This window comes from Pantherophis guttatus, chromosome 2 (assembly GCF_059756535.1).
Source record: "Pantherophis guttatus breed Tessera chromosome 2, ASM5975653v1, whole genome shotgun sequence".
NCBI classification, from domain to species: Eukaryota; Metazoa; Chordata; class Lepidosauria; order Squamata; family Colubridae; genus Pantherophis; species Pantherophis guttatus.
In genome coordinates, this window is record NC_142064.1 from 135365808 (window position 1) to 135392256 (window position 26449).

Consider the following 26449-nt stretch of genomic DNA (forward strand, 5'->3'; position numbering starts at 1 on the left):
AAACAGCCTGAAAAACGGCCAGAAATGGCCAATAAACAGGCTGTTTTTCAAGCCATTTTCCGAGCAGTTTCCAGGCTGTTTTTAGGCCATTTTCCAGGCAGTTTCCAGGCTGTTTTTAGGCCATTTTTCAGACCATTTCCAGGCCATTTTTCAGGCTGTTTTTGGCCCAGACTAAGGTCTGAAAACGGTCCAGAAAACAGCCTGAAAAAGGCCTGAAAAACGGCCAAAAAACAGGCATGCGTGCACTGGCCAGCTGGTCTTCAGTTTTCCAATGCCCGGCATGTGTGAAGACCAGCTGACTGGTGTGCGTGCGTGTGCCAAAACCCAAAGACCAGCTGGCCGGCACACTCATGCGTGCTGGCCAGCTGGTCTTCGGGTTTCCGGCGCTTGGGCATGCGCTCATGCACACACATGCACGCGTGTTCCGGTTTGGGCACTCAGCGCCATCACTGGGTTAGCATATTGTGTCAGCAAGGCAATGAAGCAATATGGGCATAACAGCATCACTCCCATTATTTTTTTGCATTCCTTTTTGATTTGGGAGAAGTTCTTTTATTCTTCATCTGTTAAGCCTGTTCTAGGGATGGCATAACAGCTTCTATGGCTGTGTTCGCACAACACACTTAACTGTTACTAATAAAGGAGAATATTTGTAGCTCAGGGTTGACGTGAGGGGTCCTTGGTGCTCTCTGAGCTTGGCTGTTTTCTGGCAGATGTTTCATTACCCAAACTAGGTAACATCACCAGTGCACCAGTGGTGGGTTGCTCCTGGTCCGGTCTGATTCTATAGAACCGTTAGTAAAATCGGCGGGAGGCTCCGCCCACCTGGCACGACATCATCATGGGTGATCTGCACATGTGCAGAAGCTTCTGCGCATGCGCAGTAGTGTGCGTGCGCACATGCTCCGCTGCGAACTAGTAGTAAAGTTAAGTGGAACCCACCCCTGCAGTGCACTGATGATGTTACCTAGTTTGGTAATGAAATGCCTGCAAGAAAGCAAGCAAGCTCAGAGAGCACCAAGGACTCCACACTTAACACTTCATTCATTTATCTGTTCATTCATTCTTTCGTTTGGTAAGGCTGTTCCAGGGGTGTGTTCTAAATTTTTTTTACTACTGGTTCTGTGGGCGTGGCTTATTTTGTGGGTGTGGCTTGATGGTCATGTGACAATTCTTTAAGATTTAGCAGAGGTACTGGTCTACCAGGCTTTTAACTGCTTGCAGAGCTGTACCGGTCTACTCATTTGTTTTTGGAGGCACGGGTCTACTCATTTATTTTTTCAGGCACTGGTCTACTCATTTGTTTTTGGAGGCACCGGTCTACAACCACACTGCCTTTTAACACTGATCAACTGTAGGGTGACCCTTTGAAGCCCCATGGCAAGAGTTTAAACAGTTTTTTTCCTTCTAGCCGATCAGCTGGGACTCAGGAGGCAGCAATAGATTGGAGGTGGGGCCAAATAAAAGGTAAGAATAACACGGGGGGGGGGGGGGCAGAGGGGGCGGGGGGTTGGGGAGAGAACCGGTTCAGTAACGTCATATCGTCACCGCTACCGGCTCAGTGGAACCAGGAGGAACCCACTACTGGGCTGTTCTGTAAAGACTCTGGATGGCAAAATATAAAATACACAATATATTGAACATAATAGATTAATTTAGAATGCAGGGCTGGGCACTTCGTAAATGTTACTGTTGTGTTTTCCCCTAAAAAATATCTGGAAACTATAACATTTTACAACAGTTTGGTGAGGTTAAATTAGGCTTGCCCATCCAACTTCGAGTCTGAGTGAAAATTTGAACTTGTATCTGGCACCTAAACCTGTTTTAGGTTTGATACCTAAATGCACTCCTACTAGCTTGCAGAATGTGAAACTTTAACCTGATGAGCCGCAACATCAGTGGTGGGATTCAGCCAGTTTGCACCACTTCGGGAGAACCGGTTGTTAACTTTCTGAGCAGTTTGGCAAACTGGTTGTTGGAAGAAATCATTAGGGCAGAGAACCGGTTGTTAAATTACTTGAATCCCACCACTGCCCAACATTGATTGCAGGTGGAAAGAAACAACAGAGTGTCCAGTAAGGTGTCATCAGGCATTTCAGGAACTTGGTGTTAAGAGAAAAGAGGAATAAATGGGAGAATTTGGGTTGAAATGAACAGTCTAATCATTTGGGTTTGTTGTGTTGTCTTCTTTTTTCTTCTACAAGCCATTAGTAGTTTTCTTCTAAATTACCTTTTACAGAGAACTAATATTCACTTTACCTCGATTATGCTGCCATCCTATGGCCATCAGGCCTCAGTACGTTCCTAGCACCAAATATAACCCCAACTCGCGCATAATCCATCATGTGCTTTCACAGCAGAGTCTGGAGAAATTCAACTTATTCTCTGCCTTTATTCTGCCACTTCTGTTTAAATAATCTTTGGGACTGTCTGAAGGGTTAAGGAGTAACAACCAGCCTAATACCAGAGAAGGAATTGAAAAAAATAGACCAGGATGGTCAGGCAGAAGTGGTGTAACTAAAGACTTTTGACTGTGGTCTGATTGGTCTCCTATGATTCCCATTAGACGGTCACCTTCATTACTTAAGCTGGGAAGCACCCAAGTCTTATTTTTTCTTTCTCACTCTCACTGCTATTTTAGCACATTCTATGGCTAAATATATTCCATGTGATAAATTGGTGGAGAAAAGGATTCTAAAAGACAAGATAATAATATGAGCACCTATAAGATTGTACATGCTCCCACAATTACAACATGTTTTTAAAATAAGTTGCTGAGGAGCTGAGTTTAATCCTGGAGTCAAATTCTGTACATGTTTGAAGATGGTCTACTGTTGTTTTCAGGTCAAACTTGACTCTGAAAACTTCCGTCCATTGAGAGTTGTTAATAAGTGGCATCTTAGTTATGTTGTACAGGTAGTCCTTGACTTACAACAACTCATTTAGTGACCGTTCAAAGTTACAATGACACTCACACGAGCTGCACGTTTATCTCCTTCCCTGTGTGTTTCTGCTCTGCTCGTTGCACAAGCAACAAATACTTTTTACACACACCCTAACACTTATGACCATTTTGCACACTTATGACCATTGCAGTATCCCCTTGGTCATATGATCAAAATTTAGATGCTTGGCAACTGGCTCATATTAATGACAATTGCAGTGTCCCAGGATCACCTTTTGCAATCTTCTGACAAGCAAAATCAATGAGGAAGCCAATTTCACTTAACAATCGTGGTTTACTAACTTAACAACTGTAGGGATTCACTTAACAAGTGCAGCAAGAAAGGTTGTAAAATGGGACAAAACCAGTGGTGGGATTCAGCCAGTTCGCACCACTTTGGGAGAACCGGTTGTTAACTTTCTGAGCAGTTTGGCAAACTGGTTGTTGGAAGAAATCATTAGGGCAGAGAACCAGTTGTTAAATTACTTGAATCCCACCACTGGGCAAAACTCACTTAAAAACTGTATCGCTTAGCAAGAGAAATTTGGGGCTCAATTCTGGTCATAAGCCAAGGACACCTGTAATATTTTTACATCTCCATCTTTCCTTTCTCAGCTGCCTCTTGCATAGTCAATAAATAGATTCCCAGGGTTGAACACTGACATGAATGAAGAATGAAACTCTTTTTTTGTTGTCTGTGGGAATCACAACTCCAATTCTTGGAGAGGCATGGTGGAGATGGAGCTAAAGGTTTTCAGAGAAGAGACGTCAGCTATGTCAACAATCCCAAATAATTTGGCTTCAGGAAGTTGAAGCACAGAGCAAAGAGTCATTTGAACATGAGAAAAGACAGTAGTAGCAGCAATAGGTTTAGCGGGAATGGTACTCTCATGTTGACAGAGAGCAGTCAGTATCTTAATACAGTTTCAGTCAAGTCTGTAATAGAGACTCTTATCTGCTGTGCTGGTTAAATGTCCAGTAGGCTTCTCCCAAGTCGGAATTTAACAATCTAGATAAGCTGTGTAAAAGTCAAGACTTGTAGGGTTGCAACTTAATCTTAAACCTGATGCTATAAACTGCACTTCCTCTGCAGTTGCAACTGGACCTTTAGCGTGCATTACCTGTTGTAAAGGACCGGAAGTTCTTCTCGTAGTTCTTTATTGAGTTCCTCAAAGACAGTTTGGGCTTTGTAGAACTCCTCTTCAGCCTATGGAATCCAAACATGAATTAGAGGAACAGAAACTGCAAGGCCACCATGCATTAAAAAGTCCAGATTCTGATTACACCGTCTTCTGCAGAGCTGCCTAACTTTTTTTGAGACTGGAGGCTATTCTCCAAGAAATATGCCGAGCCAGGAAAAGTATGTGAGTGAGCCAGGTTAAAAAAAACAACCACACACACCTAATTTTAATTTTACAATTTCCTCTAATGGTAATTAAAATTTAATTTAATCAATTAAATAGAATCATAGTTGTATGATTAGTCTACTTTTTAAGTTTTCTCTTCTGTGATGGGGAAAAAATAAAATCAAATCACCGTAACTTTTGTAGGGACTTTTTGAGAGCCACCCACTTTCTAAGATGTGGGACTGGTTGTAGCTGGGTGGCTTCATGCTGTCTCTTTGTGCTATGTTCTTTACACAAAAAGTTAACAGTGGGTAAGCCCATCTATGATTTGTTGACATTCTGCCAGCATAGAAAAGCAGAGGGATTTGTAGAGCCCCTGGGCTGCCTTCCTCCATCTTGCTATTTTTTTCATTCTATCTTTCCATATGTTGATGCTTTCCAGATGTACTGGAACTGTAACTCAACTTTCACCACGTGAGCTGGGAGTTCTGGACACAGCCGTGGCAACACACATGGAAGAGATCAGCCAGAGAAAGATTGATCTCTGCTCAACTTTCCTTCAGCACTTACGGTAGTTCTTTCTGTTTTTCCTTTCCCAAAAATATAAGGAAAAACAAATCACTTGGAGCAGTGTTTTTCAACTTCAACAACTTCAAGTTGCATGGACCAACTCCCAGAATTCCCCAGTCCATGCATCTTAAAATTGCTGAAGTTGAGAAAGAATGTTCTGGAGAAGAAGTAAGAAGCAGCAGCTCTTCCCCATTGCTTGCCACCAGAAGCAGCCTTCTGGATTTTCTCAAGCTGCTTACATGTTGCTTTCCCACCCCTCCACAAGCTACACAGGGAAGCCAGAACAGCTTTTTCTTTCTGTTATTTCTTTCTGCTTATATTGCTCCTTTAGCAATTAATTGCCCCAGCTTTTCCTCTTTGAAAAATGAAGGCAGTGGTGAAAGCCAATTTTTTTTACTACCCGTTCTGTGGGCGTGGCTTGGTGGGCGTGGTGTGGCTTGGTGGGCGTGGCAGGGGAAAGATACTGCAAAATCTCCATTCCCACACCACTCCTGGGGGAAGGATATTGCAAAATCTCCATTCCCACCCCACTCTGGGGCCAGCCAGAGGTGGTATTTGCCGGTTCTCCAAACTACTCAAAATTTCTGCTACCGGTTCTCCAGAATCTGCTAGAACCTGCTGGATTTCACCCCTGATTGAAGGGATAATTCCTGACCAATGAAACAATAAAGCATACAGAATTGGTTCTTTAAAAGTAGAGGAAAGCAGCTGATTGTTCCGTTTTCTCTGTATGTTTAGCAGCTATTCCTCTGGCCTCATTTATCTACATCTCTTTAGGATCTGGCAAAGTCTCCTTTGATGTAAATGTTGGTAGGATAGGAATGCACACCTGCCACCTCCAGAGCCGAAATCCCAAAATGGATCAGGACAACATCTTTCTGAAGGAGGTTCAGGAGTGAAGTAGTTGTCTTAATCCATTTGTCCCCTTAGCCCCTCCATGAAATTCCTCTAGTGCAGTGATGGTTAACCTTTTCGACACAGAGTGCCAAAACCGGAGTGTGTGCATGGACGCACCGGAGCGCCGGAACCCGGAAGAGAGCAGTTAGCTGGTGCACATGTGTGCGATGGAACCCGGAAGAGCAGCTGGCGATGGCGTGCATGCCCACAGAGAGGGCTCTGCATGCCTCCTCTGGCACCCGTGCCATGGGTTCGCCATCACGGCTCTAGCGCAAAGGCAAAAAAAAAAAAAAAAGGTCTAAAATGTTTGGTTCGGCACACTGGAGGAATTAGGGGGAGGTCAATGCCACATTTTTTGCCTTAGAACCAAGAACTCCTCCACCAACCAGGAACCACATTGATTCCTCCAACGTGTTGACCCTAAGGATGGAAGCCGAAGATGGAAGCTGAAATGTCTGAAGAGAAACCCTTTGATCTGAATCTAATTGGATTCCTCAAGAGGTATTTTTACCTTGGCAATTTTAACTTCATCTTTCTTTTTAGCATTCTGAAGGGTTTCCAAGTGATGTCTGCTGATATCATAATCCACCAGTTTCCGTCCTCTCTTGGCAATTCGCTCCTGTAAAGGAAGAGAACACATCAAAGGTCATCTAGAGACAACAGTCTTCTTTGTGTAGTGTTTTTAAAAGAATATCTGGATAGCTCTTCTGAATCTGCAAAGTAATCAGTCTTCAAGACACCATTCAATATTTAGGGGAGGAGCAAGGTATTGGTAAAGATTTTTTTTGCACAAGGTCTTGCAGGATTATCTAGAAAATCCCTGCAGAAAGTTCATTCATGTCTGGGATAAAATTTGGGAAAGAACATTTGTGGCTGTGTCTTCGGTATTACAAATCCCATTCAAGTAATATGTAAAAAACCAAAATTATATTCTTTTGGCCTGCTCAGTTTGAGCTTCTACATTTTCTGATAGATTTTTCCTTGCAATTCATGTCATCATTGGATTTCAGAATGCTGGTCATTATAATTCAGAATTTGTGATGGTGATGTATTGACCTAAGCAAAAATGTAAGGTATTCCACCTATTTTTATAATTATTTTATTTCAGTCATTGGCCAGCAAAAGAAAATGAGATTTAACTCATTGAATATGAATATAACCTATGCAGCACAGAAAGGCTAAAGTAAGACAAGCTATAAAATGATATAACAATATAAGTAAAAAAAATATTAAGAATTATTAACATTAAAAATTAATACAATAAGATATTATACAATTGATATAAGTCAATTAAATTATTGTTTAGAATGTATTTTATAAATATTGATGTCAATGGTGGCCAACATTTTGGGCATTAACTACAGGTAGCAGGATTAAGAATTAATCCTTTATTGTCTATGGAGATTCTGTCATCCAGGTCACCAATTCTAATGCATGAGCAAGACATCTTCAAGGAAAAACAAAGAAACTCCAGTTGCCTCTTGAAAAAGCACCTTTGGGACAGGATTAAGATTGTTCTTCTCCCATTGACCTCAGACACCACCTTCCCTTATGCTCTTTCTTTTCTGCCAATCTGGCACTTTCCTGATGTATTCCTCCAGCCAGCTTGGAATTTATGTGGTCCAACACATCTGGGGGGCATCAGGTTAGCAAAGAATTATAGTTCTTTACCTGCTTGACTTCTAAGCTCTTTAGATATAAATACCACAGAGAAATAAAGAAACAAAGAGGCAGAAAATACTTAACAGGATATATAATAAATATGCTGTCAGGATGGAAAGAAACTTTGCCATATGTTTTTTTTAAGTAATTTCTTTAATGAAAGAAAAAGAAATGTGTGGATGTGCATGTGCGCGTGGAAATAAAAAGTCCCTGAACACACATGCATACATTTAAAAAGGAAAAAGAAAGAAAAAAGAAAGGCAAGATTCAAGAATGAGCTGCTCTTCATGTGGGATTAGTGACATATTTTTCCCAAAAGAAGTTAGATAAAGATAACGCTCAAATGAATTCTTCGCAAAAAAAAAAAAAAAAGATCGAATTTTATATGTAAACTATAAATACTTTAACAGGAAAAATGGAACTTCTTGGCACTGTATTTTGTTCTAGACGGTGGATACCGTATCTACACACAAATTCAGAAGTACAATACATACTTTAATTTCATTGAACTGACTCAAGTAGTTGTCCATGGTCCTGATCGCTTGGTCTGCCAGTTTTTCCTCATAATCTTCCCATAGAAGATCATTGCTCTGTAAGGAAAGAGAGACACTTTTCAATATGCTATTGAAATAACCCCCATGCAGTTATTCTTTTCTCCCAGGACAGGGGTCAGCAACCCGCAGCTCTGGAGCTGCATGTGGCTCTTTCATCCCTCTGCTGCAGCTCCTTGTTGCTGGTCGGCTCCACAATTGATAGGGCTTTCGATTAGGACAGGTAGAGGAAAAAGGATGCCATGCTAGGAGGCGACTCTATGGTGGGGGAATTGACTTCCGGTCAGCAGAGGAAAAAGGACGTCGCGCTAGGAGAAGACTATGATGTGGGAACTGGACTTCCGGTTGGCTCCAGAATTGAACGGGGGATTCCGGTTAGGACCTTTGTGGCTCTTTGGTGTTTAAGGTTGCCGACCCCTGTCCCAGGAAGACCTAGAGGTCTACAGGGTCACTCTAAAAATAAAAGTATAACTGTTTTATACAGAGACTGGGAATAAACAAGAAGAATTGGTTTAGTTTCCTCTTGTAGATCATTTTATTCCATTGGGGCTTTTTTTTTTATTGAGCAGCAGAACAAACAGTATTCAAAAGGAAGAGAAAAGAATGGTTAGAACTGAAATATCAAATATACCCTACATATTTGCAAGGATATTCTAGAATACTAGAAAATTAAGAATGGAGGTCTAAGTTCTGAGAGCTGGTTTCTTGTAATAGTTACAACTAGGAACTAGTGGGAAGTCTAATGTTTCAATTTAAAAAGTCAGCCCTGATACCTGGAATATATCATAATTACCTGAACTATGGCCTTCAATTCTTCATATCCATTCCATTCATCACAGTAAATTTCTTGCAGTGTTTCAGACACTTTCTTGGAACTTTCATGCATTCCTAGTAAAGTCAAAATAAATGATAACAAAAGTCACTATTAATCTAAGTCAGCATGTTCTACTGATTAGTGGCTGTATTTGCATATTACAGTAAGCCATATTTTAACCAAGGTTTGCTAAATACCCACAACTGAATAGGTTCACCCACTATGTTAAGCTACAAACAACAGTTTACAAAATGGACTGTCTGGGTTCATACAACATACTAATTAAATTTTTAAAAAGCTTTCTTATGGTATAACATGATATATGAACTGGGAAAATTAGGAGAAATCTTCACTCATTAATGACTTTGATTTAAAATCAAGTTGCTGGAACCTCAACTTGGTGAAGTTTATGATTACATGATAAATTTAATCTCCCTATCAAATATGATTAAAATATGAAATTCTGAGGCAACAGGTACAGCTTCCTAACTTTCTAAACTTCCCATCCTATTTTTGTGAAAGAGAGCTAATTGGCAGATAAATGTACATAAATTGGAATTAAAAGGGTTCTCTCATCCTCATTAGTGGCAGACCACATGAAACCATATCAATAATGAAACTTCCTGGGTCATTTCCTTACAGGGATTTTGTGTAAGAATTAAGGGTCAAAGTGACATATATGCCACCAAGAAGCACCTTGACGGAAGGATGGGATTTTTAATGGCCTTAACAAGGGCTCGGAGATAAGAGGCAGATTCTATCTGTTTTCTTTACAGATAGTGTCTCATCAGATAACCGATGGGATAGGAAAACAGAGGAGTCTTGCGGCTAAGATCCGATACCTGCTGACTTAACTTGGAAAATGTGCCATTCTAGAATTTGGGCTTTCTGTACCTTTCACAGCAATGAGGAAAGCCTTCAGTTCTTTGTAGAGTTTTTGCCCTTCAATCTGGGGGAAAAAGAAAGGGAAATTGTACTTCTAGTACATTTCTGCATGTCATTCCTATCAGAATTCTGTTCCTGGACTTTGGTCATTGCCAAGTCTGTAAACTTCAACTCCCAGAATTACCCATTCAGCATGGACAATGTTGAATTTTCTAGGAATTGAAGGCTATACATCTGGAAGCTGCCAAATATGGGCAAGATTTCATTAGAGTTTTTAGAGGACTCCCCTCCCCCTGTGTTCTTACAATTCAGGAACTTACAGAGAAGAGGTCTGTGCCAAATATGTTTTACTGTATTACCATAAACTTAGCATCCCACATATTTATAGACAAAGCATCATCAGAATCTTTCACAGCAGCTTAGTTTCAGGTTGAGCTTGTACAAAAACATTTTGAGAGTCTTAAACAAAACCTGGTATAGAGACATTTCAGATTCCGGCATGCCAAAAACGCTAGGTAAACCTGACCTAAGCTTGTATATCCACCATCCCCAAATTTCCAGAAAGCAAGTTGCTCCCACAGTTCCATCATACAACCTGCTGCTGCTGGAAATTATAGGCACTTTGTTCAAATTGTTCATCTTTTGTTTCCACGGTTTTTCCCAGTTTCTGTAGAACCTACGGAAGAGACAGAAAAAGAAAAGAGAACTGCAGCAGTTATTGTACATCTTATCCTTCACCTGTCCAGTGAGTTGACCACAGCCTTATTTTTGGAGACGTGCATCTATGGAGCAAGTGGTGCATTTGTTTCCATTAATGGCACTGCATTGAAAGAATTATGTCAAGTTCTGCTTCTAGCAAAAAGCCCCCAATCATTAGTCTTTCCATGAGAAAGGGTGGAGTAATACCTGCTGTACCACATGTCTTGGTATTCAGGCAGATAAACATACATGGATTTTCCAGTAAGTTTAAACCCAATAGGAATCCTATAGAGGTCCTCTAAATTTTCCATGTGATATGGGGTAGATGGCAGAGTCTCTTTTTTAAGGGCGCTAAATTTGAGCCGAGAAACCCCAGCTGACCAGGAGAGGACAGCAAAGAGATATAAAAGCTGCCAACTTTGTCACCAGAGTTGGCAGCTTCTATGGTACCTGTAGAAGCTTTTAGAAATCATTTGCAGCCCACTCTACTCTTTTGCATACATTTATTTTCCACACAAAATGAAGTTCCCCCCATTACAGATGTGTGATGAAGCTTGCTAGAATAACCACACAATGCCCATCTGTCAGTTCCCATGAATAGCCTATATGACTTCAGCACTATTCCTTTTTTAGATATTTGTACCACATGGAGGATATGATAAGAAGCATGGAATGAGTAGGCAGAGCTCTGCCTTCTCTTGGTTTGTCCATGCAACCTTCCTTATACTGTATTCAAATTAGTAACCAAAAAAGAGATTAGCACCACTTTTTTTAAAAAAGTAAAATGAACTGATCCTTGATGTTAAATATATGGATAGGCCTATAAAATCCAAAGAGTGTAATCCCAGGTATATTTAACTGGGATATTATCATCTAGCAATAATACGAAATCCCAGTTGTTGTTTTTTTTTAAATCTACCAAAAGCTTAACTCTTGTTTACCTAAAAGGGGAGTGCTAGCAGATAATCACTAGATGACAATACAAAGAATTTCAGTAACTTTTCGTGGCTATCTTTTAGTCATCTGGATTTTTGCAGCCCAGATCTGATAACCTTAAAATAGACACTATCTTGACATACAAATAAGAAACTACAAGCATCTCTCTGTATCAAATGACTCCAAGCCATTGTGGTTTCATTGTGACTTCAGAGGAAACAGCACTACTATTGTTTACAAAAGATTTCCCTCTAGAAATTTGGGGATTATATTACCCACAATTTCCAGGAATGACAAAAAACACCAGCCTGGGGAAAGTCGTTTGTATAATTGCATTTCCTGAAATTAGGCTCTTCTGAGATGTTGGGATCCTTTGGTTGGACATTCTTCCAGAATCTTTCCAAAAGGACCATGCTGAGAGGATGAGGAAACATGACAGAGCATAAGATTTGCTTACAGAAGATTCCAGTTTCAATATCTGGCATCTCTGGAGCAGACAAAGAAATATGAGCTTTACTGGCATAATCCATCATTCCATCATTAAGTAACCCTATTATTTTGGCTAAATTCAGTCCTGGGGTAAAACCATGCAGTCCCTCATTCAGTCCTCCTGCTCAGCATAAACCACTCTGAAACCGAAGAATAAAGAAAATCTCTATATCCTCCTTGAGGTTTTACTGTTCTGCCTTGATGGACTTCTTCAAGCCACTTTCGTTTTTAATCCAAGAGATAAATGGTCCTTTGTAGTGAAATACATCAGGAGAAGTGGTTCAGTTTGGAAAAGCCACGCACCTCCAAAGCAACTAGCGTTTTAGAGGTAATATTGAAAGTGGTTTCCAGTTCCCATTTCTTGTTGCACAAGAAGAGTTCAGTGAGAAAACTTCATGAGACATTTCATGGTGATAGGAAACCCTTCAAAACAAGGTTTGATCCATCCAGCGGAGAAACAATAATTCTCTGCAGTCAGGGCTCGCATTTTGCAGAACATCGTTATTGTTTAATGGCTAAATAGTTTTATGTGCCCCACTCCAACAAAGTTTTGGCCTGCTGCCTATGATATATAGTCACATATCCAGAAAAATACAACCCGTGACATATGCTGTTGTGTACGTTTTACTTACATATACAAATAAGAAACTGCACTAATGACCTATTTCAACACAGACACTGTTAGATGCAAACATAGCTCATGATTGCACTGAGAATTTGGACAGCACACCAAGGCAAAGAGAGCTGATTTGACAGGCCCCAAACAAAATCGACACTTGGAGATTCTTCCAAACTGAGATTTTTATTTACTTAATTCATTAAACATGAAACTCAGTCAACTAAACATTCAAAAATGCATCACAAATACCATTGACTGGTGCTAATAGTTGATATGGGTTGCTGCCAGCATCCTAGGTATCAACCATGTACCTTCTTAAGGTATGATGTTCCAAGCAGCACAGTTTTTTGCAGTTCTGTAGGTATTATTGCAGAAAGCTGCAATTTGTTGATGTATCTTATAAAATTCTTGGATATGGTACCAAGTGCCCCGATGACAATGAGTATCACTGGTGTTTCATCCATAATCGTGTAGTTTCTATGGCCAGGTCAAGATATTTCATGATTTTTTCCCAGTTCTTTTTCTTCGACTCTGGCATCTCCTGGTACCACGACATCAATACATTGTACGTTTCATTTTCAACAACCGTGATATCTGGCATGTTGTGTTCCAAGTGACGACCCGTCTGTATTCGAAAGTCCCACAAGATCTTCACCTTCTCATTTTCTGTAACTTTTTCCGCTTTATGTTCCCATGACTTTTTGGATACAGGTAAGTCGTATATTTTACATAATGACCAGTGGATTAATTTAGCAACTCGGTCGTGTCTAGCTTTGTAATCAGTTTGTGCGATTTTGCTGCATTCACATATTAAATGTGAAACAGTTTTGACTTTGTTGTTGCAAAGTCGGCAGTTTGGATTGTCGGTGGATTTTTGTATCTTTGCTTTCATGGCATTAGTTTGTAGTGCTTGTTCTTGACCAGTGAGTATTAAACCTTCCGTTTCTTTCTTGATGGTTCCCATCTTAAGCCATGCCCATGTAAAGTTGTCATCACATTTTCCTTCAATGTTTTTCAAGTGCTGTCCATGCAAAGCTTTGGTTTTCCATCTATTTAATCTGTCATCCAGCTGTTTTTCCTTATATTCTGCCTTTGTTTCTATTGTTTTTATAATGTTCTCCGTTTTCACAGCCTGCAGCAATTTTTCTGTACTTTGGTTCACATAATCATTCAAACTTCGCTTTTTTAAAAAATTATTATTATTATTATTTAATCTTTAGTGAGATTCACAGCCTTTGAGGCTGGTTAATAGCTCAGCAGCTCGAGTCCTAACCAAGGACCTAGGAACTGTTAAGGTATCGTCGGAGGATGTAAGCTGTTCCGAGTAAGGTGGTTTTTTGTAGAGTCAAAATGTTCAAGTCTGGCAAATTTAGAATTTCTAAATAGCGGGGTAGCCCTTTGGGTATTGCTCCAAGGGCTCCAATTACAATCGGGACAACACACGATTTCTTTTTCCATAGTCGCTCAACTTCAATTTGCAAATCCCGGTACTTTGTGATTTTTTCTTGCTGCTTATATTATTATTATTATTATTATTATTATTATTATTATTATTATTATTTTCACACCTATAGACAAAATCTTGCCAAACTGAGCACTCTACTGTCTTTGCCTCTACAATATATCTGTGAACTATTAGGGAGGGGCTGTCTTCACCCTCGTTCTCTCATGCATGATATCTGGGCTGAGTTGCCTCTTACTCCTCTGGAATGCACCCCCTCCCTCCTGGGAATCCATCTTGTTACTACATTCCGCCACATACAGATAGTTCTCAACTTATAACAGTTCATTTAGTGATCGTTCAAAGTTACAACAGCACTCAAAAAAGTAAGCTATGACCGGTTTGCACCCTTACGACCACTGCAATGTTCCCATTGTCAGGTGATCAAAATTCAGATGCTTGGCAACTGATTCATATTTACGACAGGTTGCAGTGTCCCGGGGTTATGTGATCCCGTTTTGTGACTTCCTGACAAGCAAAGTCAATGCGGAAGCCAGGTTCATTTAACAACTGTGTTACTAAGTGAACCGCTGCAGCGATTCACTTAACAACCGTGGCAAGGAAGGTCGTAAAATGGGGAAAATGTCACTTAAGAACTTTCTTGCTTAGCAACAGAAATTCTGGCCTCAGTTGTCGTCGCAAGTTGAGTACTACTTGTACTTTTTGCAAACCAATTCTACCCCATTCCCCTAATTAAATGACTGCAATGTTTGATGGCACTGATAATTTTTCTGTCTTGCAAGTTAATAAGATGAGAGGTAGTGATTGAACGGCCCTTGCTAAATAACAGAACATTTCCACAGCATCCTATGTGTGCAAGTATTTATTTATTTTTTTGCTTGCATCTAATGAGGGCTTGGATGGAATATTTACTTTTTGTAGCAATGAGAAAAAAAAAAAGGAAAGGTATGGGGTTTTTTTTTTTGTTTTTTTTTTTAGCTTGAGCACAGCAGGGCCTACACCCTAAGCTGATGACACGCCCTGCATTCTGGAACATTCTTCTTGTGGTTTCCTTCACTTCCATTGCCATCCGATACTATTAATACACTTACACAGAAAAACAACAAAGATGCATTTTACTACTATAAAAGGACTTCCTTCAGTGTCTATCAGGACCAGCAGAATGTTTCGGAGGAGATTAAAGTCAATCCAAGCATTAATTATGAAAACATGTTTTAAGAGTATGGTGAATTTGGCCTCAGCAGACAAATGAAGATCTATTCAGTAGAACAGTCTGGTATGCATAATTATGATATCTGGACAAACCTAGACAGCCACCAGTTAACAGTAAAGACCTGCTGTATCTTTTTGCTGTATTTAGTGGTTATCTGAATTTTTGTAGCCCTTAAACGAAAGCTCTATAGCAGCCAAGTGCTCAAAAGCAAAGCTAAGGAAAATGTGGCTTCCTCTGTTCATTGTCCTGAGCATCTGGTTCTCAGTAGTATATTGTTTCTGAACATGATTGAGGTTTCATGATGCTAACCTGACCAATAACGAGTGGTTAAACTGATGACACAGACTTCTTAAACTTCAGTTTCTCTCAGTTATCAAAGCCCATAGCAAAGGACTGTGGGAACTGTAGTTCAAAATGTTTTGCAGATCTTAGGGCTACCAGTTCCATTAAGGCAAAGCAATAAAACATGGGGCCTGTAAAGACCTGCCCACTATAGACTCAGAATCTCCTGTCAAATGTTGCTGTACTGAAGTAGCCCCTCTGAGGAATATTCAGTTTGCATAATGGAGTAACTTGTGACTAACTAAGCTAGCATGTCATCCAAATCCAGTCTCAAGGGAGGGAAACTTTATTATAATAAATATGGTAATGAAACATTGTGCTAACTAAGCTGTCCTTCCCTGTTTGGGTGGTACACAGCAATTATCCTCAATAGTTAAGGGAGGAGGCCTCTTCTCAACTATTTGCAACAACTGATTATGGTACATCCATTGTAGTAGAACACAGAAATACGGCAAGCATGCTATTAAGAAGAGTGATGGATGAGCCACCCAGACACATTCCCTGTAATAATCCACCACAACATCAGCAATAACAAAAGCTGTATGTTCTCATTCCATTAACATGTTGTTTCTCAGAAAGCAGCTTATAAGATGAAAGGGATAGTTAGAAATCAGATAAAAACACAAATTAATTCACAAGTCCTCCAGAGTCATTGGGTGTTGGGCAGTATGTAAATGCCTTAAAGAGGCTGAAACCTTCCCTGTCTCCGATACTGAAGATGGTGTCACCCCTGTGCAGTTTATAGGATGAGCATTTTATTTTATTTAGTAAATAAAATAAAATGCTCATCCTATAAACTACACAGGGGTGACACCATCTTCAGTATCGGAGACAGGGAAGGTTTCAGCCTCTTTAAGGCATTTACATACTGCCCAACACCCAATGACTCTGGAGGACTTGTGAATTAATTTGTGTTTTTATCTGATTTCTAACTATCCCTTTCATCTTATAAGCTGCTTTCTGAGAAACAACATGTTAATGGAATGAGAACATACAGCTTTTGTTATTGCTGATGTTGTGGTGGATTATTACAGGGAATGTGTCTGGGTGGCTCATCCATCACTCTTCTTAATAGCATGCTTGCCGTATTTCTGTGTTCTACTACAATGGATGTACCATAATCAGTTGTTGCAAATAGTTGAGAAGAGGCCTCCTCCCTTAACTATTGAGGATAATTGCTGTGTACCACCCAAACAGGGAAGGACAGCTTAGTTAGCACAATGTTTCATTACCATATTTATTATAATAAAGTTTCCCTCCCTTGAGACTGGATTTGGATGACATGCTAGCTTAGTTAGTCACAAGTTACTCCATTATGCAAACTGAATATTCCTCAGAGGGGCTACTTCAGTACAGCAACATTTGACAGGAGATTCTGAGTCTATAGTGGGCAGGTCTTTACAGGCCCCATGTTTTATTGCTTTGCCTTAATGGAACTGGTAGCCCTAAGATCTGCAAAACATTTTGAACTACAGTTCCCACAGTCCTTTGCTATGGGCTTTGATAACTGAGAGAAACTGAAGTTTAAGAAGTCTGTGTCATCAGTTTAACCACTCGTTATTGGTCAGGTTAGCATCATGAAAGGCATTTCTACAACTCTCTAAGAATTCACTTTTGCTACTCTTTTGATGCCCAAATTCTGCTGGGGTTGTACTATAGCAGTGGTTTTCAACCTTCCTAATGCCGCGACCCTTTAATACAGTTCCTCATGTTGTGGTGACCCCCAACCATAAAATTATTCCTAAGACCATTGAAAATATGTGTTTTCCGATGGCCTTAGGAGACCCCTGTGAAAGGGTCGTTTGACCCCCAAAGGGGTCGCAACCCACAGGTTGAGAACCACTGTGCTATAGACTTTTGCTGTAAATGGTGGCCAAAAGTCAGGATATTCAGTACCTCTTTGCTGCCATCTGATGGGTGGGTAGATTTTTGCAGCCTAGGTTGCAAAATCTTAAGAGTCTCTCAGGCCTTTAAAGTTGAATTTCAGAAAGGTTTCACAACACATTCCTTTACCTTAAAGCATTGTACAAGTTAGACTTCTGACTAAATACTGAAGAAAGAAAGTCTTCTCCTAAGGTATCAGCCAATCAACTGAAAGTGTCACATCATTTCTTAGCTTTCCATTCTGCCTCCCCTCCTTGCCTCCATCAGACAATATGCACTGATCCTGAGCACAATTAATTCTTTTTTGGATTATTTTATTTTCTGTGAGGCTTGGGATCCCCCCCTCCCCCAAACCTTGTACATTCCATCTTGTGCATGGATCATGCTCTTTTTTAGTTATACATATCCTGCTGTAAATTTAGTAAATTAAATAAAAAGCTCATCATATAAATTAAATGGGGATGACACGGACAGATATACTACCTATATCTGCCTAAAATTCATATGTGTATATGTATACATCCTCAAGAACGAAGCTGTCAAGATATTTCAAATTAAAGAAAAGTTAGCATTGCGAGGCTGGATATAAACCAGTGGTAGAAAGGGAATTATAGATAAGGAATCAGAGAATGGAGAATAGAGCTATCAAACTGAATTTCGGGTTGATGACATAGATTATATAGAAAACTTACCTTCTGTTACACCAAGAAAGCATGATCAAACTGCAAAGAAGGACATCCAGACTAAAATCAGGGAGACATTCCTGACTATACTAAGTAGCAGCCAGTGGAATGGGCTGCTAGATGAAGCAGTGAGTTCATCACTAGAGGTCTCCACCCCATGGCTGGATGATCAGAAATGCTTTAGTATATCCTGCACCAAGCAGGGAACTGGGCTAAATGAACTTTAGCATCACTGCTTTAGTTCTATGAGTTTATGCTTCTAATGTGTGTGGGGGTAAAGTATTGTAGAAAATGATCAGGTTCTGCCATAAGGGAATGTGAAAAGATTTAGCTTATCACATTATGAGCTTTTTCTTGATCAGCATTTACTCATTTTTGTTCAATTCTGTTTGACTGAATATAATCCTCTCCCACTTATTATACCATCAGATGATCGGGCTTCTTTTTTTATACAGTTCTGGAGGGGCAAGGCCATTTAGGCTGTGCTGTGTGATGCTGGAGTGTGTTGTTATGGTTTGTGGATTGTGGACATGGTGGGAAATCAAACACACTACACTATAAGGTAAAGTAAAGATAAAGGTAAAGGTTCCGCTCGCACATATGTGCTAGTCATTCCCGACTCTAGGGGGCGGTGCTCATCTCCATTTCAAAGCCGAAGAGCCAGCGCTGTCCGAAGATGTCTCTGTGGTCATGTGGCTGGCATGACTAAACACCAAAGGTGCACGGAATGCTGTTACAGTCCCACCAAAGGTGGTCCCTATTTTTCTACTTGCACTTTTTACATGCTTTCAAACTGCTAGGTTGGCAGAAGCTAGGACAAGTAACAGGAGCTCACCCCGCTACGTGGCACTAGGGATTCGAACTGCTGAACTGCCGACCTTTCGATCGACAAGCTCAACGTCTTAGCCACTGAGCCACAGTATACCAATTGTCTTGCAAGTAATACGGTAGCAACTTTAAGATGATTTAGAAGAAAGGAATGGATTTGGAGGAAGTATTAACCCTGAGAGACAGTACTGTATAGTGTAGTGGCTAAGGTCCTGGGCCAGAAATCAGGAAGAGTCTGTTAGCATCTTTTCCAACTACCAATTTTATTAAAAGGCGTAAGCTTTGTGAGCAACAGTTTGCTTCCTCAGAGGCAGGGAGTGGCAAAACTTGGGTGAGACTATGAAGGCTGACTTTTGATTTGACAGTCAGGGAATAGAAATCCCCATGAGACTTTGGATAGTCCCTGCCTTTCCATCCAACCTTCCACAGCTGGGCTTTGCGGTAAGGATAAGGTGAAAAGAGAGCCAGACTCTTGCAAACTGCTATGAGCTCCTAGAGGAAAAGAGCTATAAATTACAGAAGTGCCTCCAATCTGGATACCACATCCTTTGTTTAAATGTCCCATTGCAAGTGGTTTTGACAACAATGACATTCGTATGCTGCTCCAAAAGGACATCCAGTCAGGATAGCATAGACATGCTACCCGTGTCACAGAAATATATGCATGACGATATATTTCTAAACGTTTCACATAAAATCTCTCCGACAACGTAACACCTCTTCTTTCTTACATGATGAAATTATTTTCAAAAGGCACTGACACGTTGAACTGTGGACAAACTGACTTTATATGGGAATATGTGTGAATCCTCAGCTGTCGCCTGCAAGATAGCAATGCTTATGCTACGTGTATTTCTTTTCTTTTTTCAAGATTCTCCCCTTCACCCTAGATCAGGGGTGTCAAACTCAAGGCCCATGGGCTGGATCTGGCCCACGGGCAGTGGTGAAATCCAATTTTTTTTACTACCGATTCTGTGGGTGTAGCTTGGCGGGCGTGGCAGGGGACGGATACTGCAAAATCCCCATTCTCACCCCACTCCTGGGGGAAGGATATTACAAAAACTCCATTCCCACCCCACTCTGAGGCCAGCCAGAGGTAGTATTTGCTGGTTCTCCCCGAACTACTCAAAATTTCCACTACGGGTTCTTCAGAACCTGTCAGAACCTGCTGGATTTCACCCCTGCTTAGATCTGGCCTGTGGGACCAACCTGAAAACAGTGAAGGACTGGCCTGCGCTGCCTCTGCCGAGCTCCGTCTTCACTGGCAGAGCGTTGAAGGAGACCATTGCAGCTGGAAACGGAGCTCGGGAGCCCGTTTTCGCTGGCAGAGCGCTCGGGCTGCCACCGGCGCCCCTGACAGAAGTGATGTCAAGCTGGCCATGCCCCTGGCCACGCCCCCACGCCCCCCTGGGGTCAAACACAACCCTGAGGCGGCCTCAATGAAACCGAGTTTGACACCCCTGCCCTAGATAGAACCTCTGCCAGAGGAGGCCCTGTTCATGGGAACGCTCAGCCTGCTTTAGATCAAGACTTTCCGGGAAAAGATCACTATCCTGCTTGATAGAATGACATCTGCTAAATCTCTGGGGTGGGGAATACAGGTAGTGCTTTATTTACAACCCTTTGAATAGTGACCATTCAAAGTCAGACTGAAAAAAGTGATTCTGACTATTTTTCACACTTATGACCACAGCAGCATCCCTGTGGTCATGGTCATATGATCAAATTCAAATGCTTTCCAACTGACACTGCAAGTGACAGTTGCAGTGTCCCAGGGTTATATAATCACTTTTTGTGACCTTCTGAGGAGCAAAGTCAATGGGGAGGCCAGATTCACTTAACAACTGTGTTATTAACATAACAAGTGCAACAATTCACCTAACAACGATGGCAAGAAAGTTTGGAAAATGGGGCAAAACTCATTAAACAAATGTCTTGTTTAGCAACAGAAATGCTGGGCTCAGCTGTGGTTGTAAGTCGAGGACTACCTGTACTGATTTGACTAGTTTAACTCTTTAGCTTCACTGGGCTAATCCTTCTGTAGATTAATTAGTATATGAAAATTACCCCCCACCCCACTGCCCAGCCCTTATACAGTCATAACTACAGAGGTGGTTTAGATTGTTTGTTCCAAATATATAGGAGAAAAATCTATTCTATAATTGGGATGTTATTGAAGGAAGGAGAGCAAAAGCTTTAGGGTGGCTTAGAGATAACTGATAAATTGTGATGATTAGGATCTTATATTAGGATGGGGTGGGTGGAGAAAATCCATTTTCTTCAGTTTCTCATTCAGCCCTGGATTTTAATTGAATGCTTTTTTGACCCAGTCATTGCTTCTCAGCCCAGCCTACAAGATTATTGCTGGGATAAAATTTGGAGTATACTGGTACGATATGTATACCAGCTTGTTCCAGTAAGTGAAAAATATTCAGAACAATATGAAAAATGTCCAGAAAGCAGAAATGAACAACAACCCAACTTCCCTTTCAACTTTATCTAACCTCTCATTTTGGTGGGACAGTTCAGGAGAATCTAAAAAAAAAACAATATCATTTTCAGGTCATAATAAAACTAGTAACGTGAAAGAACATTTCAAAATAAATACCTTTTCTTGGGCTCGGCTGAGCTGCTTTTGAACCCGCTTAGCAAACAGGCCGGCACCTCCTGTTTTGCCTTCTGCCATGACTGTGTCTTGCTGTGCAACTTCTGTTTTCAGCATCAGCTTTATTTGTGGTTTAATTTTTTTTTTTTCCCTTTAAGGAAGGAAGTCAAGACGTGTTAGAGATCACTAGGCTGGTTCTGCCTCACCATTGGTTTGAGGCAAATTTGCTTCCTCTGCTGGGTTCTGGGTAAACGAAGTTTCCCTCACAGACAATGTAAGGTAGAAAGTTGCTCTTGTATACGTGTCAGGACAGAAAAACCTTAGCGAACAAAATTTTAATTTAGGTCAAAACCTGGTACCGAGTAAATAGAAAACAAAAGGTGCAATAGCTATATTTAGGCCTCGTGTAAATAAATTCATGGATCTCATGAGATTATTACAAAAAAACTAAACACTGACTGTTGTCTCATCTTGGGCCTTATCTGTTGTTGTATGTTGTGTGGAAAAGCTGCTGCCTGGCTATTTAAGTAGCACACTTCCTCGTCTTCTAGGTGGCCTGGAAATTTTTATTTCTATGGTAGTCCTTGCATGTGAAGCCACTGACTCCATGGATATAGTCAACTGCGGTCACATTGATTGAGAGCAGCTCAGAGTTGGTTACAAGACAGGCCACTGTTAGAGCTCTCTGGCTTTCTTTGATAATTACTGCTAAATTTATGATCACTTTTGTTTTCTCATTTGCTGTGATGGTGCAGTGGTTAGAATGCAGTACTGCAGGCTACATCTGCTGGCTGCCAGGAGTTCGGCAGTTCAAATCTCACCGGGCTAAAGGTTGACTCAGCCTTCCATCAGGGGTGAAATCTAAAATTTGTTACTACCGGTTTTGTGGGCGTGGCTTGGAGGGGAGGTAATGTGACTGGGTGGGCGTGGTCAACTTTTTTTTTTACTTTTTACTTTTAAAAGCATTTTTTCTACAACCTCTTCGGCTGAAGAGGTTGCAGAAAAAAATGCTTTTAGAAGCCTCTGACGATCAGGCAACTCAGCTGGGATCGTCAGAGGCTTCTAAAAGCATTTTTTTTTCTACAACCTCTTCGGCCGAAGAGATTGCAGAAAAAAATGCTTTTAGAAGCCTCTGACGATCAGGCAACTCAGCTAGGATCATCAGGGGCTTTTAAAAGCATCTGACGATCCCAGCTGAGCCGCATGATCATCAAAGGTTTTTTTTAAACTTTTAAAAGCATTTTTTTCGGCCGAAGAGGTTGTAGAAAAAATGATTTTAAAAGTAAAAAATACAGCCTCTGATAATCGCGCGGCTCGGCTGGGCAAGGGGGGGGGGGCGCACAGGGATTTTTGCTACCGGTTCTCCGAACCACCTGCCGCCATCGCTACTGGATCGGGCGATCCGGTCCGAACTGGGAGCATTTCACCCCTGCCTTCCATCCTTCTGATGGTTGGTAAAATGAGAACCCAGATAGTTGGGGTCAATATGCTGACTCTGTAAACCGCTTAGAGAGGACTGTAAAGCACTGTGAAGTGGTATATAAGTCTAAGTGCTATTGCTATTTAATGTATTTTATTCCTTCTAAGAATGGACTTAGGTCAAAGTCGGTCCATCCCCATTTGTTTGTGTAAGAGTGATCATAGATCTTACAAATCTTCTTCCTGAACAGATTTTATAATTTCCCATCTCTTCCTCAGCTATCTCATTGCCTGCCACTCTTATTCGTGCAGTGGGAAACTCAGTTCTAATGTCTTTCTTTCAAAAACATTGCCATTGTTTGTTGGTTTATTAAAAAATATTTCCATCTTGTTAACCCTGGTTACTAGTGGACTACTTCCTTCAATATTTTGACTCATAATAGGACTCTGTATGTTTTGAAAATAATTGGAAGGAAAGCTTTAGCTCTTTTGAAAGCACAGCATCTCTCTACTATTCATTCAAGCAAATTTGGACATGAGGGAGGGGAAAGCTTTGGTCAGAGCCAGATTTAAGGGGGTGGGGCTTGATTTACAGCGTTGAATTAACTTGGGTGAATGGAATTCTTAAAGCAACTTTCTCCTTCTGTCTGGCCACTTTTTACAGAGGCCCGGTTGAAAGTGTTTTAACAAACTGCATCATGGTTTGGTTTGGGGGTAGCAGTGCCTGAAATAGAAGGTCCATGCAGAGAGTGGCAAGGAAAGCCGAGAAGATTATAGGAAGCTCACTTCCCGTTATTCAAGATACTGCTTATAAGCACTATGTGCTTAGAGCTCGAAGTATTGTTAGAGACCCCCACATACGCACTTTACGGCCTATTTCTGTTGCTCCCCTCTGGGAGGAGGTTTCAAAGTATTTCTAGCAAGACTACCTGATTTCGTAACAGCTTTATTCCCTATTCCCTTATTCCCTATGTCTGGTAAACTCGCAAGATTCGTTTTTCTCACCATGTACTTGTATTATACATCCGGACTAGACTGTGTTGTTTCTCTGTGTCGTAAAATATATCTGGGTATGTGGGTGTATGCAATTTTTTTTGGTCATGTTTCTGTAGTGTATATTGGAGGTGGTGACCCTTTGAGAGCTGTATGCAACGGAATTTCATTTTAATTTATTCCCATTAGCGTACATTTAAAGTGACAATAAAGTTATTGTAAGCTAAGCTCCAAGCTCAACAGCATCATTTGTTTTCTCATCTCACTTGGAAGCCTACAAAAGCCTGGCTGCCTTAATAAATCGCAGAGAAATGCCGCAATCAGAAAAAGCCCCAAATGCTTCTCTTAAATTATTTTTGAAGCATGCACAGTTCTTACTGTGTGATCTATAGAGGGAAGTGTATAAATGGAAAATAATTGTCAGAGGTAACCTTTGTTTTCTAGCCTATACTGAAGATAAGGGACTTTCAGTATTGTTTTAAATTGTTCTGCAGATGATGAAGTTTGATATTTTACACGACTTCCTCTTTGGGGAACAATCAATTAACACAAAGAGCTACTGTTCTGGCTAACCTTACCACAGGAGGTCACTGCTTTCTATCTTCTAAATCATCCTTATTGCAAACACTAACATTAAGTCATGATTGGTTTTTTGTTTTTTGGATGTCTAGTAGCCTTAGAACATCAGTGCTAGACAGATCTTAAAATATTTAGTAACTGTTTTGTTACTAGAACCTCTTCAGCTGCTATGTTTACAGAAGCAAAAGATATAGCATGCTTTGCTTTGTGATTATAAAAGGTAAGCCACATATCAGCTATCCGACTGTGCTGGAAAAATTCAGACAAATGTTTTCTGTATCACTTTGCTGCCCTCCAGACCTGGGAGGCCTGTTGTGGCCCGTCAGCGGCCTGTGCGGATTGTAGCTGATTCTAACAGCGAGGAGGCTGGTGTGGTGCTGCGCCAGCAGCCTGTGCAGCTGGCACCCGAGTCAGACAATGAGGAGGCTGGAGAAGATGTGGTGCCAGAGGCAGGGATTCAGCCAGGGCCTTCAGAACCTCCAGAAGCTCCTTTAAATGAAGAGGATGAAGAGGAGGAGCCTCTTCTTGATGCACGGGCGCGCAGAGCTGCCAAAAGGCAGGAGTGGCTCCTCAGGAGGAGGTCTTCTCGAGAGCAAGGCTTGGGGCTAATTGGCCACTCCCTTAGCCTATTTAAGGAGGAACGCCGACTGAAGCTATTTGTAGGGAACAACTTTAGTTCATTCTCCTTCGCGTCTGGATTCTCTGCAAAATTGTTTAACCTTAGTAAGATTGTGATTACTTTATCTTTGTTTTCTTTTTTTTAAAATTTAATTTATTGAATTAAATTTAAATTAAATTAATTTAAACTAAATTTAATTTAGTTTTCTTGTAGGTTGTTAAGGAAGTTTATTAACAGCCTTTGTTTGGAAAAGACTGAGTTATTTTAGTAAATTTAAGTTTTGTACAAACTTTGTGTGTGCTGTGTTCTTTGGGATCCGTAGCTGGGGCAGAACAAGGCCAGAGGTTTTCAAACTTTTTTCTATCACAAACATCATATATCAACATCAAGCCACTGCTTGAGGGCTCCTGGATTGGAGCTGAAAGGCAAAAGGAAAGCAGTATGCTCCTTCTCACATTGAGGTAGACCAGGTGCTTTGACAGAAAAATATTATATATATATATATTTATACACACACACATATACATATACATATATATGTATGTGTGAAAAGTTTTTATTAACAAAAAGAGGAAAAAAATAGAAAAACAAAAAACAGAGCAAAACAACCAGACCGATGGGTTATTGGAAGTTTGTTTTTAAAAGGAAGTTTGCAAAAAGAAAAAAAACTAATGATTTGAACCACGGCCTCCTGGGCCAGTGAGGCGCCACCAGCACAATCTCCGCCCCCTCCAACAACACCTTCCTGATGACTGCCAGGATCAGGGGAAGGGGAAGAAAGGCATATAAGAGGCTACGGGGCCACAGGGTCCTCAGAGCATCCACCCCTTCTGCTCCCAGGGCAGGGAAACAGGACAGGAAACGTGGAAGGTGAGTGTTCATTGGAGAGGCGAAGAGGTCCATCACCGGGTGACTGAACCGGTCTACTATGTCCGCAAACAGGCGAGGATGGAGCCTCCACTCTGATGGGTCCACGGTGGCCTGACTCAGCCAGTCTGCTTGTACGTTGTCCGTCCTGGCGATGTAATCCACTGTCAGGGATAAAAGGTGAGTCTCTGCCCATCGGCAAAAGTTTCTGCCATGTTTTGAACTGCAATCTTCTATTTGCAAGGCAAAAGTTGTCGTATAACCATTCTGCTACTACAGCATTTATAGTAAAGGTGGATTTAAAAGACATTGAAACAAGATAGGTCAGATGACTTGTTGTACCTGCATGTAGCTGCATGTGAATGCTTTAACTTTCTGTATATGTGAGAGACGTTTGGTGTATTGGTTAAAGCACCAGGGTGGAAACTGGGAGATAGTGAGTTCTGGTCCCACCTTAAGCATGAATGACCTTGGGCCAGTCACTCTCTCTTAACCCTAGGAAGCAGTCAAGAGCAAACCATTTCTGGTGACATTTACCCCCGA

At 41.0% G+C, this 26449-nt stretch overlaps 1 protein-coding gene across 1 annotated transcript in view; it reads right to left on the reverse strand.

Moving 5' to 3' along the window:
* The window catches only part of BIN2 (bridging integrator 2), a 43145-nt gene extending 21571 nt beyond the window's left edge, over positions 1 to 21574 (reverse strand). Inside the window, exons 1-7 of the mRNA XM_034412224.2 lie at positions 21433 to 21574; positions 10265 to 10345; positions 9679 to 9733; positions 8764 to 8858; positions 7914 to 8009; positions 6269 to 6376; positions 4066 to 4151 (exon numbers count right to left, since the gene is read on the reverse strand). Of these exons, the coding sequence (XP_034268115.2) occupies positions 4066 to 4151; positions 6269 to 6376; positions 7914 to 8009; positions 8764 to 8858; positions 9679 to 9733; positions 10265 to 10345; positions 21433 to 21546 (635 nt within the window). The 5' untranslated portion in view covers positions 21547 to 21574. The remainder of the gene's footprint in view (positions 1 to 4065; positions 4152 to 6268; positions 6377 to 7913; positions 8010 to 8763; positions 8859 to 9678; positions 9734 to 10264; positions 10346 to 21432) is intronic.
* Positions 21575 to 26449: the final 4875 nt, after the last annotated feature.